This window comes from Lathyrus oleraceus, chromosome 5 (assembly GCF_024323335.1).
Source record: "Lathyrus oleraceus cultivar Zhongwan6 chromosome 5, CAAS_Psat_ZW6_1.0, whole genome shotgun sequence".
Classification (NCBI taxonomy): domain Eukaryota; kingdom Viridiplantae; phylum Streptophyta; class Magnoliopsida; order Fabales; family Fabaceae; genus Lathyrus; species Lathyrus oleraceus.
The window spans coordinates 189,811,792-189,828,100 of record NC_066583.1 but is presented as its reverse complement, the minus strand read 5'-3'; the positions used below and the strand labels follow the sequence as shown (position 1 = coordinate 189,828,100).

The window sequence follows — 16,309 nt, the reverse complement described above, 5'->3', positions numbered from 1 at the left end:
ATATTAGATTATTCAAATTATTTTGAAAATATTAAAAGAAAACTTGAAAAAAATAATCAGAAAATTATATTTAAAAAATTTAATAAGAGTCTGCGGAGCATCAATTGATTTTTAGGGGTGTAAGCAGTTAAAAAATTCGATTAAATCGACAATTTAAACCAAATCAAATTGAAAAAAAATCAATTATTTTTTGATCAGTTTAAAAAATGAAACAAACCAATAAAAATCGAGGTGGTTTGGTTAAATTCTCGATTTTAGTTTTTAGGAACAGTTGAATCGATGACTCTAAATATGTACTTAATATTTTATTTAGCACATTATTAAGCTCACATTTTGTATCGGTCAAACTCCTCTTCATCTTTATTTGCACTTCCTTTCAACAACTGTTTATCTCGCCCCGGTCATTATTATAAGTTATAATTGTCTTATTTGTGTTCAAGTTCTCTTCATTAATTTTCATCTATTTTTTCCCCTTTTTTATTTTTTCTTCTTCAACAATTTCCTCCTAGTGTTATTACAAAATAATTTTGATATGAGTTTTAGGTGTGAAACATGTTAACTTATATGTATTGAAATTTTTTGTTTTTATTGTTGCGTTTTATTTGGTATGCTTTCAAATTCCTTCCTAACCTTCTCATGTGTCAAGTGTCAACTTTTGTATCCGATAATGAACATATTTCATGGTGTAATGAAAATTATGTCAATATTTCATATGAATTAAGAACAACTTGTAACTTTTTGAAAAGTAGAACATGAAATATATTATTCGAAAAAAATCGCATAAAATATTGTGAATCGACCAACCAAATCAAACCGAATCAAATCAGTTAGTTTAGTTTGATTCCATTTTTAAAAGACAATAATAATTAAACCAAATCAAACAGATGAAAATATCATCGGGTCAAACTGAATCGAATACCCCGATTGATTTTTATTAGTTTACTGATAAAAAATATCTCATTATTAATTTACTATTAAGAAAGAGTAATACTATTTATTGTGAAATAATTTTGAAGAAGAATATGCATATATCATTATTATTTTAGAAAATAGCTTTTAATTTATTATAAATTTAATTTTCTTTTTAATAGGAACCACGCGATGGTGGTGATAATAATGGTTGAGATTTATTCTCGTCTTTTTTGTTTTTATTTTTTCTTATAAATAAGTTTAAAATTAATTTAAATAAACTATTTTTTTTACCATGAAATAGTATTTACCCTTCAAATTATATTTCAATTAAAATGTATTTTCAAAATGTAATTATTAATTAAACTATTTTTTTATTAATTGTGTCAAAAATATATAATTATTAATTAAAATATATATAATTTTAATTTATATTTATATAAGGATTGAATAGATATTAGTTTATTAAAAATATATTAATAGATAGATAATGTATGAATTATACAGTTGATTTGATTCTAGTCTTCTTAAAGAATTTTTAATAAATTATGATAATTTAATGAGCTGTTTTGATTCATTTTTATCATCTAAATCCAAATTAATTCAATTTATCAATTTTGATTTCCTGTATCTTAGTAATCAACCACCATCTATCATTTGCACTGATAAATATTTGATTTTTCTAAAATCAGGTAATTTAAATGACATAGCACAAAAGAATCCAACATTCTTTTTTATTTTTAATTTCAACCGTCGGTAGGAGTTTAGGCGATGCTACCAATATAATTATCTAACAAACAAACAATAGTTTTACGAGGATTTTTATGTGTTCGGTTTTGCTTTGATTTTTTATTGTTTCAGAATGAATTAATTATATTGGTAGCGGATGTTATGGTCTATTCTCTTTTTCTTTTTTTGGAAATTATGGAAATGTTTTAGTAGTGGTATATATGTTAAATATATCTATTCACAATTGTGTTTTAACAAAAATGGTATCATGAATACATATATAGTATATGCTCCAGTATTTCTAAATATTGCCTATTTATATACAGCCTGTATTCCGATCATTCATTCATGCATACTCTCTGCTAAATGTTAAATGAAATTTATGTATAGAGTACAAGTACTCAACTAAATTCAAATATCTTAAAAATTTTATCTTAAAAAAAACTTTCCAATTTCCAATTTGAATATAAAATAGTTTTCAAAATACTCTTTTACTCATTGTTATTACCATTACTATCCTATCCTGGAAAATATATATATTATTTATGCAATATTAATACTCATTTATCTCAAGGAATATAGATAGAGAGTGTGCTTGTTTGTAAGGGAATTAAGAATGGGAAAGTGGTGGTTTGTTGGTGTATTGATTGCTCTGGGTTATGTATGCTTATTGGGCACTACTTTTAGGGTAGAAGGATACCCTATTGAAGATTTGGTTGAGAGGTTACCAGGGCAACCCAAGGTTAAATTTAGTCAATATGCTGGCTATGTTGATATTGATCTCAAACATGGGAGGAGTCTCTTCTACTATTTTGTTGAGGCTGATCATCACCCTCACAAAAAGCCTCTCACCCTTTGGCTCAATGGAGGTGATAATCAATTACTATTATAAATGTAATACTGCCACTTCGATTATCATATTGACACGAACACAGACACACATGCAGATGTGTTTTTGCTATATAAATTATTACTATTTATTATTGAGAAGTGCTATTTAAACACATATTTTTTTAGGTCCGGGATGTTCTTCCATTGGAGGAGGTGCTTTTACTGAATTAGGACCATTTTATCCTAAGGTTAATGGACGTGGTTTAAGAAGGAATTCAAAGTCTTGGAATAAAGGTATTTATATGAATGAGTATGTGTTTTTATATTGGAGAATAATTTGAGTGTATATTGATTCATGATATATGTGTTTGTGTTTATTATTTTTATAGTTTCAAATCTTCTGTTTGTGGAATCTCCTGCTGGAGTTGGTTGGTCATACTCAAATACATCTTCTGATTATACCATTGGTGATGATGCTACAGGTATTATATACTTATTATCCATGCAAAAGAAAAAGTTATATATTATACTAAGCATGAACATAGTTTTTTAATTTTGTTTTTGGCAGCCAATGACATGGTTTTGTTCTTGCTGAAATGGTACGAGAAATTCCCTTCCTATAAATCCAGAAAATTGTTTCTGACTGGAGAAAGCTATGCAGGTCCAACAAAACTATAAACCATATCTCAATTTTTTTGATGTAATAAAATTTTAAAAAATTATTTCTTACTAACATAATAACATTTATAATGATGTTATTATTCAGGACATTACATACCCCAGCTAGCTAATGCTATTCTTGATTATAATGTTCATCATTCATCTGGTTTCAAATTCAATATAAAAGGACTCGCGGTAAAAATATCATTTTATGTGACATATTTAATTTATTAATTTACTCATTAAATAAATTAATCTTATTTTTTTTCTTGAGTTTGTTAGATTGGAAATCCACTTCTGAAATTGGATCGTGATGCACAAGCAACATATGAATATTTTTGGTCACACGGAATGATTTCTGATGAAATTAGTCTTGCTCTTACGCATGATTGTGATTTTGATGATTATATTTACGCAAATCCTCATAATTTATCCAAATCATGCAATAAGGCTATAAATGACGCTAATAAAATTGTGGGCGAGTATATAAACAACTATGATGTGATTCTTGATGTTTGTTATCCATCCATAGTTCAACAAGAACTCAAAATGAAAAAGATGGTACAAGTTTCCTCTTGTTAACTATGTTACTATGATTTTGTGATGATAGTTTTTATTAGTTAATTAATTTGGTTATTTCATTATTGTAGGCTACTAAAATAAGTTTAAGTGTAGATGTTTGTATGGGCTATGAAAATGATATTTACCTTAATCTCCCAGAAGTTCAAAAGGCTCTTCATGCTAACCGTACAAATTTGCCATATTCATGGTCCATGTGTAGTGAGTAAGTTCAAATAAATTATAATATATATTAGAAATTTAGAATTCATTATCTTATATGTTGATTATCTCATACACGTTTTTTCTTTATTGTAGTGTTTTAAATTATAGTCTATCTGATCCTAATATTGACATGCTTCCGAGTTTGAAACGGATAGTTCAAAACCATATTCCAATATGGATTTACAGGTAATTAAATTTAACAAATGAAATTCATATGTTATCATGTATTCTAAGTACATTTTTTGTAATAAGAATTTATGTGTTAAATTATATATTGTGACAGTGGAGACCAAGATTCAGTGGTACCATTACTAGGTAGTCGCACACTAATTCGTGAACTAGCTGATGACCTAAAATTCAAGATTACTGATCCATATAGGGTTTGGTTTCACAATAGACAGGTAAATAAATGTATATTTTTATTAATAATTGACCATTTAATTTTATGCATATTGAAAAATGATTTGAATATAGTTTTATAATTTTATTGACTCAAATGAATTTATATGTAGGTTGGAGGTTGGGTAACTGAGTATGGAGAATTGTTAACATTTGCGACTGTAAGAGGAGCTGGACACATGGTACCATATGCACAACCTTCAAGAGCATTGCATCTTTTTCAATCCTTTATAAGTGGCAGGAGATTGCCAAACACTACTAGACCTTCAATTGATGAATGAATGATATAACGAGTTCATTACAGTATTCAAAATTTGAGTGGGGAGATTGTCAATGTTTCGTGCTGTGAGTGATTCATTGTGCATGTAATATATAGATATCTATCTCTAATTCAGATTTTCTTATTTTCTATATTATTCCTTTTTATTTTAATAAATTTTGGATATTGTTAATAATATATGGAAATAGAAGATTCTACTTAATAATATATGGAAATAGAAGATTCTACTTAATAAATAGAAGATTCTACTTAATAAATTTGAAGATTTTGTAACCTAATTAAAAAAATGATTGTTTGTTTCTTTATACTTCATTAGCAAATTGGAGGGAAATAATGAAATTTATTGAGGAAAGTTGGAAGAGAAACAAAGATATTTGACAAAACCAAACACATAGTTAAAACTATTTATGACTTGATATTGACAAATTTTAATTATTACTTGTATTTTATTTTATGTTATCACTCGTACATAGGGATAGGGATGATAATTTTACTCATTTTATTGCATATATGTAAAATTTATCTATAATGAATAAGATAAAATATATATGAGTATGAGTATGTACATGGATAATTCTCCACTAAAATAAATAGGTATGAGTGTGGATACATGTATCTTAGTACTCACTCCGTCCGATACCCGCATGATATATATTTATATATTTTTATTTTCATTATTATGTACTAATGTTAATCTAACCATTTTATTAAATACATCACTATTAAATTTTTATATATTTTAATATAAATGTTTGTTTATTTCTTAACTCAACAATAACATCCTCAAATTTTGTCAATGTTGTTAAAAAATTAAAATGACATGATATATTATAATTGATCGGTCATTTTTTATTAGAAATCTAGGTAAACGGGTATAAATATGTGTACTTAGGTACCCATAGGGTACGGATACAGGTACAAACGTTGGTGCCCATGCGGGAATGGGCTCAGGTGCGGAGATTTTTTTAAAGATATTTTTAATGCACTATATGAATTTCCACAAATGCCTCCTGATTCCGGAGATGCATCTCTGGACGCACCCAACAAAGGACATTTTGAGTTACGCCTTTTTTGTTTACTTTATTCTGGAGATGCATCTCTCGAATGATTCTGTAGTTACATATTCTGAGAGACACATCAGTATTAGAATCAATATAAAAGTAATTTTCCAAAATAAAATTGACATCCGTAACATAAAATAAGCATTACAATGATGATTTCAACATAAACTACAATATTACATAAATAAGCATTACAATGATGATTTCAACATAAACTACAATATTACATTTCAATATCCCGGTGGGCGCTTGCATATCTTCAGAATATCTTTGACTGATGTTTGTAGTGTCGCTTCCAACTCGAGCAAAACTTTTGTTTCAAAACAAAAATATATATTCCACATAGCCCTAACATTCACTTGAGTCTTGAGCTCAAATTTGTTGAACTCAATCTTCCCTTCATTGTCAATCGACGATGAACGATACTCGAGCTTCACAATCATTCGTTTGTCTCCGTAAGGTAGAAGATAATGGATTTCATCTTAGATATCTTCGACGGGGTGAAATCGGTGAGCTTAAACGTTCGCCCGAGTGTATTGTCGGAGAAGGAGACATTTGTGACATACCAACGAATATTTATTTGTGACATTTGAGATATTTTCAGTTTGTGTGAAATATAACATAAGAGCACCTAAGTTTATAGAAGGAAAAGATCAATATGGACCACTCATTAAATGGCATATTTATTCCGGAGATATATCTCTGGAACCGCACCCTATTATCTTGTTTCGGAGATGCATCTCCGGAACTTGTCCTAAACCAGTTTCAAAACAGAACACTAAAATGGAACATATTTTTCATTGACAAAAATACAAATGTTGTCATAGGGAAGATAAAAAATGCATAAAGATTAAATATGAACAACAGGTGAATATATAACACTTCATTTATATTGAGACACGATTACATACAATTATTTGTCCGGTTAAACAAGAAATTAAAACGAATCGAAACATATGTCACTGGCTAAATCTATAGGTGGTACCCCCTTGGAATTTTGTGCATTTGATTCTTTTCAATGTTGTTCAAAATCTTGAATTCTTGCATCATTTTCATAAAAAGATTAAGCCAAATCTCGGCTTTTGTGGTTGAATGAGCCGTCCACTCCGGTTGAATGAGTTGTCCACAAAGACGATGTAAATTTCAAAATGTCACCCATAATTTCGGAAATGCATCACCAAAATATCTACTGAACTATTAAATAATTAATGTCTTTCTTAAAATGTTTCGGAGATGCATCTCTAGAATAAAAATGACCCAACATATAATACGTCTCTCAGAATGACCTTACTTAAGTGTACAAGAGATGCATCTCCAAAAATGGGGAGCATTTATGAAAATTTGCGTGGTGCAATAAAAAGATCCTAGGGTGCTTTAGTAAATTCTCTTTTTTTAAATCACGAATTTGGGGACAATTACTATAGTACCATGTCCAACCCAGTTCATTACCATCCTACTCATAAATTTTACTTTAATTATTTTTAGATTTTAATTTTCAATAACTACCTTACTCTCCTCTAAACGAGTTTTTAAGAGTGACAATTTAAAAAAATACAATTACCTTTTCATTATTATGAGAAAATTAAATAAAATAAATTATTCTTTTTATAAAACATAAAAAGACATTAAGTCATTTAAATTGGAAAAATATTTTTAAAATAATAGATCAATTCAACATTGCTCAAAACAGAAAAAGAATGAATTTCGCAAACAAATTTATATGGAGTTGGCTCACACACCAAGAGATTGTGGATTCAATTCCCGCTGTCGATGTGTGGATATCTTTGATGGATGATCTGTAAATACCTCCGTAAAAGCTCTTTAAGCCTTAAGACATGTCTTGACCTTGATGAGCCCCCAGAGTTTAATTTATCTAAACTCTTTGGTTTTAAAAAAAATTATAACACTTACTTTAATAGCAAAAGTAAAAATAAAAAAAAAACTAGATTTTTTTTTTGAAATAACCAAATTTTTTAATTAAAATACCACAATAACAATATTCCCCATTATTAACTAAAATACTCATGTTTCAAAAAAAAAATGCAGCAAAGAGGAGACGTCAATGGTAATGACGCATGCACTAAAAAAAGCATGAAGGTGTCATAGCCCCTGGCGCATGCACTGTCGATGTGCAGATAGGACTGACGCATGCACTATAGGTCAAAGAGGAGGCGCCACATCCCCTAGCAACTATTCATAGTGGGTTTTTTCACATTCCCCTACGCGACAAAGTAAGTTTATAACATTTTTTTCATTTACTTACTTTATAATATAAATAACTGTAAATAATTAATTTTATTTTTTTGGTTTAGGTGGTCTGTTTGAGGGGTGAACTACAACAAATGTCTTAAATAATGTATAACAGTTTGTTGAAATATTATGGATCACCTTGAACCAAACGATGTATTACAACTAAACTATTCATCATATCAGTAAGTTAGTTTTAATATTAACCCTTTACTAATCTAATAATATATTTTCCTCTACAATTTCTTTGGAGGCCATATCTGGTTATGGACCATGAAATTAACCCCAAAGATGTTGCAGTTTGGACTGTAAAATCAGCGATCATCAAGCTCATTACTATGGAGATGCACCATATTGACCATGTCAAATTGCAGTTCGAAATGCATACACAAATCCCAGATTACCCTACATGTTTAGGACAATGACACCAACTTAGAGTCTATGTCCAATGGAATTTTAACAATTAGAGAGACTCCATTACTGATGTGTGTCGTCCGTGGAAGCGACGCCATCAACGTGTCATAAATGAAGTTGTCATGTCATACGAATCTAAACCAACTCGAAATTATATGAATTGGTATAGGTCGGCTGTAACAACTCAGTTTATGTCTGACCCGAGGTATTTGATCGACTCACGCATATGAGCTTCGTCATCATACGTCCAACATGATTACCAATACACCTACACCCAACAACCAACCCAACAAAATTGTCAACCCACCTACATGCAACAACCAACCCAAAATGATTACCAACACACCTACACCCAACAACCAACCCAACAACATTGTCAAACCACATACATCCAACAACCAACCGAATATGATTACCAAACCACATAGACCCAAACTTGCGACCAATTCATGCCAAACACAAAACCAAGAACATGACACAACCAAGATAAATTATAAAAAATATAATTCTATAATATGTGAGATACAACTTAAACTTTTTTTTGTTTTAATTAAATTTATTTTTAAGAGTTAATGTTTTTAAAGAAATTTATATGACATAGTTTTATTTAAAAATAATTTTAGTATTAGTAAGATGAGTAAACAATTTATGTTTGTTATTATACTAAAATTAATTTTATTTTTTAGAATATTTACTTTGGAATTTTTCTTTTAATTTTGCAAAATATTTATAGTTTTAGATCGATTTAATTTCAAATAAAAATACTAAATATATTTGAATTATATTTTATAGTTATATCCTAACTAAATATTAAATATGTTTATAACAAACATTTTAATAATGATTTAATCATTAAAAAATATTTTCGGTAAGAATCACTTCTTATGGAATGTTTAAATATTAAGTGAGATAGGAAAAAATGTAGTGAGGTGGCTGTTAGATGCCCAAAAGTGCTTATTTGAGCTATCATATGTGGGCATCTTTCACACTTTTTCCTTGCTAAAATTGTCAAAACCACATTTGTTTTACATGGAATGCATTACATTGATAAACAAGCTTGGTGCCTTTGATGTGTGTGTTATTGTGCAGGAAAGGCATGAATTAATTGATAATAAAGATACAAGAGAATTGGCAAAGGAACCAAAGAATACAAGCATTTCATCTGCCTGCTCGCTAGGCGAGGCTGTGGCGAGGCTTTTGGTTCGCTAGGCGAGCTCCTGGCGAAAAGCTCCAGTAAATTAGCAAATTAATTCGCTAGGCGAGCTCAAGGCGAATGTGGTAGCGAGTTCATTCTGTTTTGGTGAAAAACGCAGCCAGCACTCACTCGCTAGGCGAAGCTCTAGCGAGTCCCCAGCGAGCATTCCAGTAGCAAAACCTCTCAACCTCGCTGGGGCGAGGTTGAAGCGTGTCCTTCGCTAGGCGAAGGTATGTTCGCTAGGCGAACATGACAGTTCACCAAGGCCCTGTTTTCTCTGGGCGCAGGGGCCTTTTGTGCCCATTTTTGACCCTCGCTAGGCGAGCCATTCTGCTCGCCTAGCGAACAAGACAGACCAGCAGTGGTCTATAAGTAGCAGGTGCCACTTTTGAGCACCATACCTCACTTTTACCAACTTTTTCCAGTATTGTACTTTTTTCTAGATATTTTTGCAGCATTATTTTGGGAGCTTTTATGCCCTAATCTCCATTTCTCTTCATCTAGCAACCATCTTCCACAAAAAGAAGGTGGATTCCCATCCAACTTCGATTATCCGACTTGGATGTTGATCAACCTTCTTTCCTTACTTGCCGACCAAGCTACCATGAAAATGAGTAGCTAAGTCATCCATTTGTCAAGGTTAGATGTAGGTGATTTCTAGCTTTGTGTGTAAATGTAAGGATCCTCATATGTAAACTCTTTAACGGTAAATATATGATGAAAACTTTGTTTCTATGTAAAACTCTTTGTGTTGGTTTATGATCGAGAGATGTTTACCGATTCTTGACCTAGGTTTTCATCCAAACTTGTTTGTTAGCTAGAGATAGTAACGAATGATTTTGTTCACCATAAGGTTGAACCCAAAGGTTGTCATTTTGATAGATTGTGTTCGAGAGAAACAATGGATCAAAATGGCAAAACTCACAATGGGTGTTCGAGAGAAACGCATTGAGAGGACCTTGTGAAATTATTTATCATCTAAAGGAGTTTATAAGATTGTTGACCGAGCAAATACATGCAAAGTAATGTAATCATTGAAACCTAACTTTGACAATACTTCTCATATTAATCAAAACATAACTTTTACCGCAATTAATTACTTTGTATGCAAGATAACTTGATTAAAACAAAAACCCTATTGTCACATTAAGTTAAGATTAAAACAACCATCGAACGGCGGCAATATCTTACAATCTCTGTGGATACGATAACAAAAACCCGACACGAAATATACATTTCAACAAAATGGCGCCGTTGCCGGGGATTGTAAATTGATATTGCGAGCATCGCAATGGTTGTTAAGTTTTAGCTTGTGAATTTTTGACTTGTGCTTGTAATTCGTTTGGTTTAGTGTGCAGCTTACGTTTTATGCGAGGGCAAATCCCTGTGGACGAACTTCTTTTCGATCCTGAGATCGAGAGAACCGCAAGGAGGCTCAATAGCAAAACGAGACGTAGGAGGCAACAGGCTAGACAACGCCAAGAGCAAGGAGAAAGTTCTTCGACCACAAATCCACACCCATTCATACCAAACATGGAGCCACAACCACCACCACCTATTTCTACTCCATGTATCAATAGTCCAAGGAACACCGCTCAGTTTGCCAACCAAACAGGAAGGCAAGCTGAGATGAAGACGGGAACTCTGAATTTATTATATGGGAGTCCATTCACCGGAATGGACCATGAAGACCCATTTGCTTTTCTCACAAAATTTTATGAGATAGCATTGGCTGCCGAAGTGGATCAGGCTCAGGAGCTTCCGTTGTTCAGACGATTATTCCCCCACGCTTTGCTCGGTAAAGCAAAGGATTGGTATCTTGATCAAACACCAACCGTAATGACTGACTGGAACGTGTTAGAAGAGAAATTCATTGAAAGATTTTTCTCCCATAACCGATTCATGGAATCAAAGACGGCCATCTCGGTGTTTTCTCAAGGAACCAGTGAATCTTTGAATGAAGCGTGGGAGAGATTCAAGTCCATGCTTAGGAAATGTAAAGGGCATGGATTTGATGAATTAACTCAAATCCATATCTTCAGAAATGGACTTCAACCAAACTGCAAAACGTTGTTGGATGCCACCTCGGGTGGCTCGTTGATGTCAAAAAGTGCCGAAGAAGCCACCAACATTATCAATCGAATGGCTTTGAATGATCTTCAGAGTCAAAGTCGTGGAAATTCTTTGAAGAAGGCGGGAGTGCTTGAGTTAGGGACGAATGATGCCATCCTAGCCCAAAACAAGCTCATCTCACAACAAGTGGAACTCTTAACGCAACAAATCAAAGAGTTAAGAGAACCGTCAAAAGCTAAACAAATTGCTTGTTGTGAACTTTGTAAAGGTGAACATGACACCGGATTTTGTCCACCTCCCGGTTTTGACGAAGTAAACTACATGGCCAATCAACGGGACTATCAACCGAGACAACAACAACCTTATCAACCGCACCCTCAACAACAACAACAACAATTCCAAGGGAACCAAGGGTTCCAACCTAGAAGCAACTATTATCATAACCAAGGTTATGGAGGTGGTTCTTCTAGCCGTCAAAACCCTCCCCAAAATCCGTATCAATCTCAACAACCGCCGGTCGTAAATTCTAAATTGGAAGAGACATTGACGCAATTCATGCAAATGTCAATGGCCAATCAAAAGAGTAATGACGCGGCCATAAAAAATCTTGAAACTCAAGTTGGGCAACTTGCCAAGCAACTCGCGGAACAACAAACCGGTCCTTCTTTTTCGGCTAATACGCAAACAAATCCTAAGGAGCATTGTAAGGCGATTATGACGAGAAGTGGGAGGGAGTTGGGTAGTGAGAATGAAAAAAGAGTTGAGAGTGAACAAAGAGAGAAAGAGAAGGAGATTGAGGAGGAAATAGTGGAGGAAAATGTTGATGGTGAAGTAGGAGTGTGGAGTGATGAGGAAGTAGTTGAAAAGAATAAAAATAATGGTGAAGTTGAAAAAGAAAAAGGTGTGGAGATTGAGGAAAATAAAAGTGATAAGGTAATAAGGGAGGTAGTGAAGAAGCCTAGATGGAAAAGTGCTAGAATTGCAAAGGGAAAGGAGGTAGTGAGCGCTACTCCGGTCCAAAATCTTCCTTACCCTCATGCTCCTTCCAAAAGGGAAAATGAACGGCATTACGCCCGGTTCATGGATATTTTTAAACAGTTGCAAATCAACATTCCGTTTGCTGAAGCCTTGGAACAAATGCCAAAGTATGCCAAATTCATGAAGGACATACTAACCAAAAAGCGGAGGTATACGGAACCGGAGACCATCGTCCTTGATGCGAGCTGTAGTGCCATTATTCAAAGGACGCTTCCTAAGAAAGAGGTTGATCCGGGAAGAGTTACATTGCCGGTTAAAATTGGTGATGTGTATGTCGGAAAGGGACTTATTGACTTGGGGTCGAGTATTAATCTTATACCTTTGTCAATTATCAAGAGGCTTGGCAACATCGAGATTAAGTCCATCTGAATGACATTGCAATTGGCGGATAAGTCGACTACCCATCCTCATGGCGTAGCCCAAGATGTGTTGGTAAAGGTCGACAAATTCTTTTTCCCGGTGGATTTTATTGTAATTGATATGGAGGAAGATGATGATGCTCCGCTCATATTGGGCCGACCATTCATGAAGACCGCAAGAATGATGATAGATGTTGATGACGGCTTAATGAAGGTGCGAGTTCAAAATGAGGAAGTCACATTTGATCTATTCGAGGCGATGAAGCATTCCAAGGATAGAAATGATAGCTTTCGCATCGATGTGATCGAAGACGCTATTATAGAGGTTTCAAAGCATATTCATGAGATATCTCCTATGGAGTTAGCTCTTGACGACTCATTGGAGGTTTTCACTATTGAAGAGGAGCTAGCTCTTGAGGAATGCTTAAAGGAACTTGATAGTTTGGAAGACCTACAACCGTGGGAAGTAGAGGAAGAAAACTTGAAGAAGGAGGTCATTGACGAGAAAGCGCCAATTGAATTAAAAGAGTTACCTTCAACTTTGAAATATGTGTTTCTAGATGAGACCGAGGCAAAGCCGGTCATCATAAGCAACCTCTTGACAAAAGAAGAAGAAGCCCGTCTAATCATTGTGCTAAAAACCAATCAAGAAGCTATGGGTTGGACTCTTTCCGATCTAAAAGGAATAAGTCCATCCTATTGTATGCACAAGATTTTGATGGAGGAGGATTTCAAGCCGGTAGCTCAACCACAACGCCGCTTAAATCCTACGATGAAGGAGGTTGTAAGAAAGGAAGTGGTGAAGCTATTGGATGCGGGAATGATTTACCCGATCTCGGATAGTCCGTGGGTTAGTCCCGTGCACGTGGTTCCGAAGAAGGGTGGAATGACCGTAATCCGTAATGACAAAGACGAATTGATCCCGACTAAAGTTGCAACGGGGTGGAGAATGTGTATAGATTATAGACGGTTGAATACCGCGACTCGAAAGGACCATTTTCCACTCCCATTTATGGATCAAATGCTTGAAAGACTATCGGGCCAACAATACTATTGTTTTTTGGACGGCTACTCCGGGTACAACCAAATTGCGGTTGACCCGGTTGATCATGAGAAGACGGCTTTCACGTGTCCGTTTGGAGTGTTCGCATACAGAAAAATGCCCTTTGGGCTGTGCAATGCACCAGCGACCTTCCAACGATGCGTCCAAGCCATTTTTGCCGATCTGATAGAGAAAACAATGGAAGTCTTCATGGATGACTTCTCGGTATTTGGTGGGACGTTTAGTCTATGCTTGGCAAATTTGAAGACGGTGTTGGAAAGGTGTGTGAAGACCAATTTGGTGCTAAATTGGGAAAAGTGTCACTTCATGGTGACCGAGGGGATCGTGCTAGGCCACAAAGTCTCTAAAAGGGGGCTTGAAGTGGATAGAGCTAAGGTTGAAGTAATTGAAAAATTACCCCCTCCGGTGAATGTGAAAGGCATCCGTAGCTTTTTGGGGCACGCGGGGTTTTACCGGCGCTTCATCAAGGACTTCTCAAAGGTGGCTAAGCCTTTGAGCAATTTGCTCGCCAAAGATCAGGTATTTCTCTTCACCGAAGATTGTTTGCAAGATTTTGAGGTTTTAAAAGAAAAATTGGTTACCGCTCCAATAATAGTCGCTCCCGATTGGAATGAAAATTTTGAACTAATGTGTGACGCGAGTGACTATGCTGTTGGAGCGGTACTTGGCCAAAGAAAAGACAAAACTTTTCATGCGATACATTATGCGAGTAAGGTTCTTAACGAGGCTCAAATAAATTATGCCACAACGGAAAAAGAACTACTCGCAATAGTGTATGCGCTAGAAAAGTTTAGGTCCTATCTTATAGGGTCTAAAGTCGTTGTGTATACCGACCACGCGGCGATTAAATATCTGTTAACCAAGCCGGATTCGAAGCAAAGGCTCATCCGTTGGATCCTCTTGTTACAAGAATTCGATGTAGAAATCAAAGACAAGAAGGGGTCGGAAAACTTGGTAGCGGATCATTTATCCCGCTTAGTGAATGTCGAGGTTACCGCATCTGAAAAGGAAATCCGGGAAGAATTTCCTGATGAAAAATTGTTTAAGGTTCAAGTTAGGCCGTGGTTTGCAGACTTTGCAAACCACAAGGCTAGTGGTTTTGTGCCTGCCGACCTAACTTCGAACCAAAAGAGGAAGTTCCTTTCGGATGCGAAGTATTATGTTTGGGATGACCCATACTTATTTAAGTTGGGTAGCGATAACCTGTTAAGGAGATGCGTAACTGGTGATGAAGCCCAGAGCATCCTTTGGCATTGTCACAACTCGCCTTATGGCGGACATTATAATGGGGTTAGAACGGCCACTAAAATTCTTCAATCGGGATTTTATTGGCCAACTATTTTCAAAGACGCACATATCCATGGGCAAAGTTGTGACAGCTGCCAAAGAAGCGGTGGGATAGGTAAGAGAGATGAGATGCCTCTCCAAAATATCCAAGAAGTGGAAGTGTTCGATTGTTGGGGCATAGATTTTGTAGGACCTTTCCCACCCTCTTATGGGAATGAGTACATGCTTGTTGCTGTTGATTATGTCTCTAAGTGGGTTGAGGCGATTGCCTCACCTCGGGCGGATGCCAAAACGGTGATAAATTTTTTAAAGAAAAACATCTTTTCCCGTTTTGGAACCCCCCGAGTGTTGATAAGTGACGGAGGGTCACACTTTTGCAATGCACCTTTGGAAACTATTTTAAAACATTATGGTGTGTCGCATAGGGTGACAACTCCGTACCACCCTCAGGCTAACGGGCAAGCGGAGGTCTCTAATCGAGAGATTAAGAGAATCCTAGAAAAAACCGTGTCTAATTCTAAAAAAGAGTGGTCCCAAAAATTGGACGAAGCATTATGGGCCTACCGTACGGCCTTTAAAGCTCCAATTGGCTTAACTCCGTTTCAATTGGTATTTGGTAAAACTTGCCATTTGCCGGTTGAATTGGAGCACAAGGCCTTGTGGGCCCTAAAGTTTTTAAATTTTGAACATGAGTTGGCCGGTAACAAAAGGAAAGTACAACTACTTGAGTTGGAGGAGATGCGCAATGCCGCATACCACTCAAGTTGGTTGTACAAGGAAAAAGCAAAGAAGTATCACGACAAGAAGATCCGTAACAAAGAATTTGTGCCCGGACAATTGGTCCTATTGTTCAACTCCCGGTTGAAGTTGTTTCCCGGGAAGTTGAAATCAAAATGGTCCGGGCCATTTCGGGTGAAAGAAGTAAAAGAGTACGGGGCCATTATCATTGAAGACATGGACGAGAAAGATAGTTGGACCGTG

At 34.8% G+C, this 16,309-nt stretch overlaps 1 protein-coding gene across 2 annotated transcripts; it reads left to right on the top strand.

Moving 5' to 3' along the window:
* The first annotated feature begins 2,228 nt into the window (after nt 1–2,228).
* Nucleotides 2,229–4,627, top strand: LOC127082479 (serine carboxypeptidase-like 42). Of its 2 annotated transcripts, none has more exons than XM_051022715.1 (10): nt 2,229–2,507; nt 2,656–2,763; nt 2,859–2,951; nt 3,038–3,130; nt 3,236–3,324; nt 3,412–3,690; nt 3,780–3,913; nt 4,006–4,098; nt 4,196–4,313; nt 4,425–4,627. In XM_051022715.1, the coding sequence occupies exons 1-10, from the start codon at nt 2,255–2,257 to the stop codon at nt 4,590–4,592; spliced, it is 1,428 nt and encodes a 475-aa protein (XP_050878672.1). In that variant the 5' UTR covers nt 2,229–2,254; the 3' UTR covers nt 4,593–4,627. The 2 variants fall into 2 exon arrangements, with proteins under 2 accessions (XP_050878672.1, XP_050878673.1); XM_051022716.1 differs by having other exon boundaries at nt 3,412–3,696; nt 3,861–3,913.
* The last annotated feature ends 11,682 nt before the right edge of the window (nt 4,628–16,309 follow it).

Coding starts and splice junctions, on each gene's coding strand:
- LOC127082479 (XM_051022715.1), top strand. CDS start 2,255: ATGGGAAAGTGGTGGTTTGTTGGTGTATTGATTGCTCTGGGTTATGTA. Junction 2,508..2,655: donor CACCCTTTGGCTCAATGGAG/GTGATAATCAAT, acceptor ATATTTTTTTAG/GTCCGGGATGTTCTTCCATT. Junction 3,131..3,235: donor GACTGGAGAAAGCTATGCAG/GTCCAACAAAAC, acceptor GTTATTATTCAG/GACATTACATACCCCAGCTA.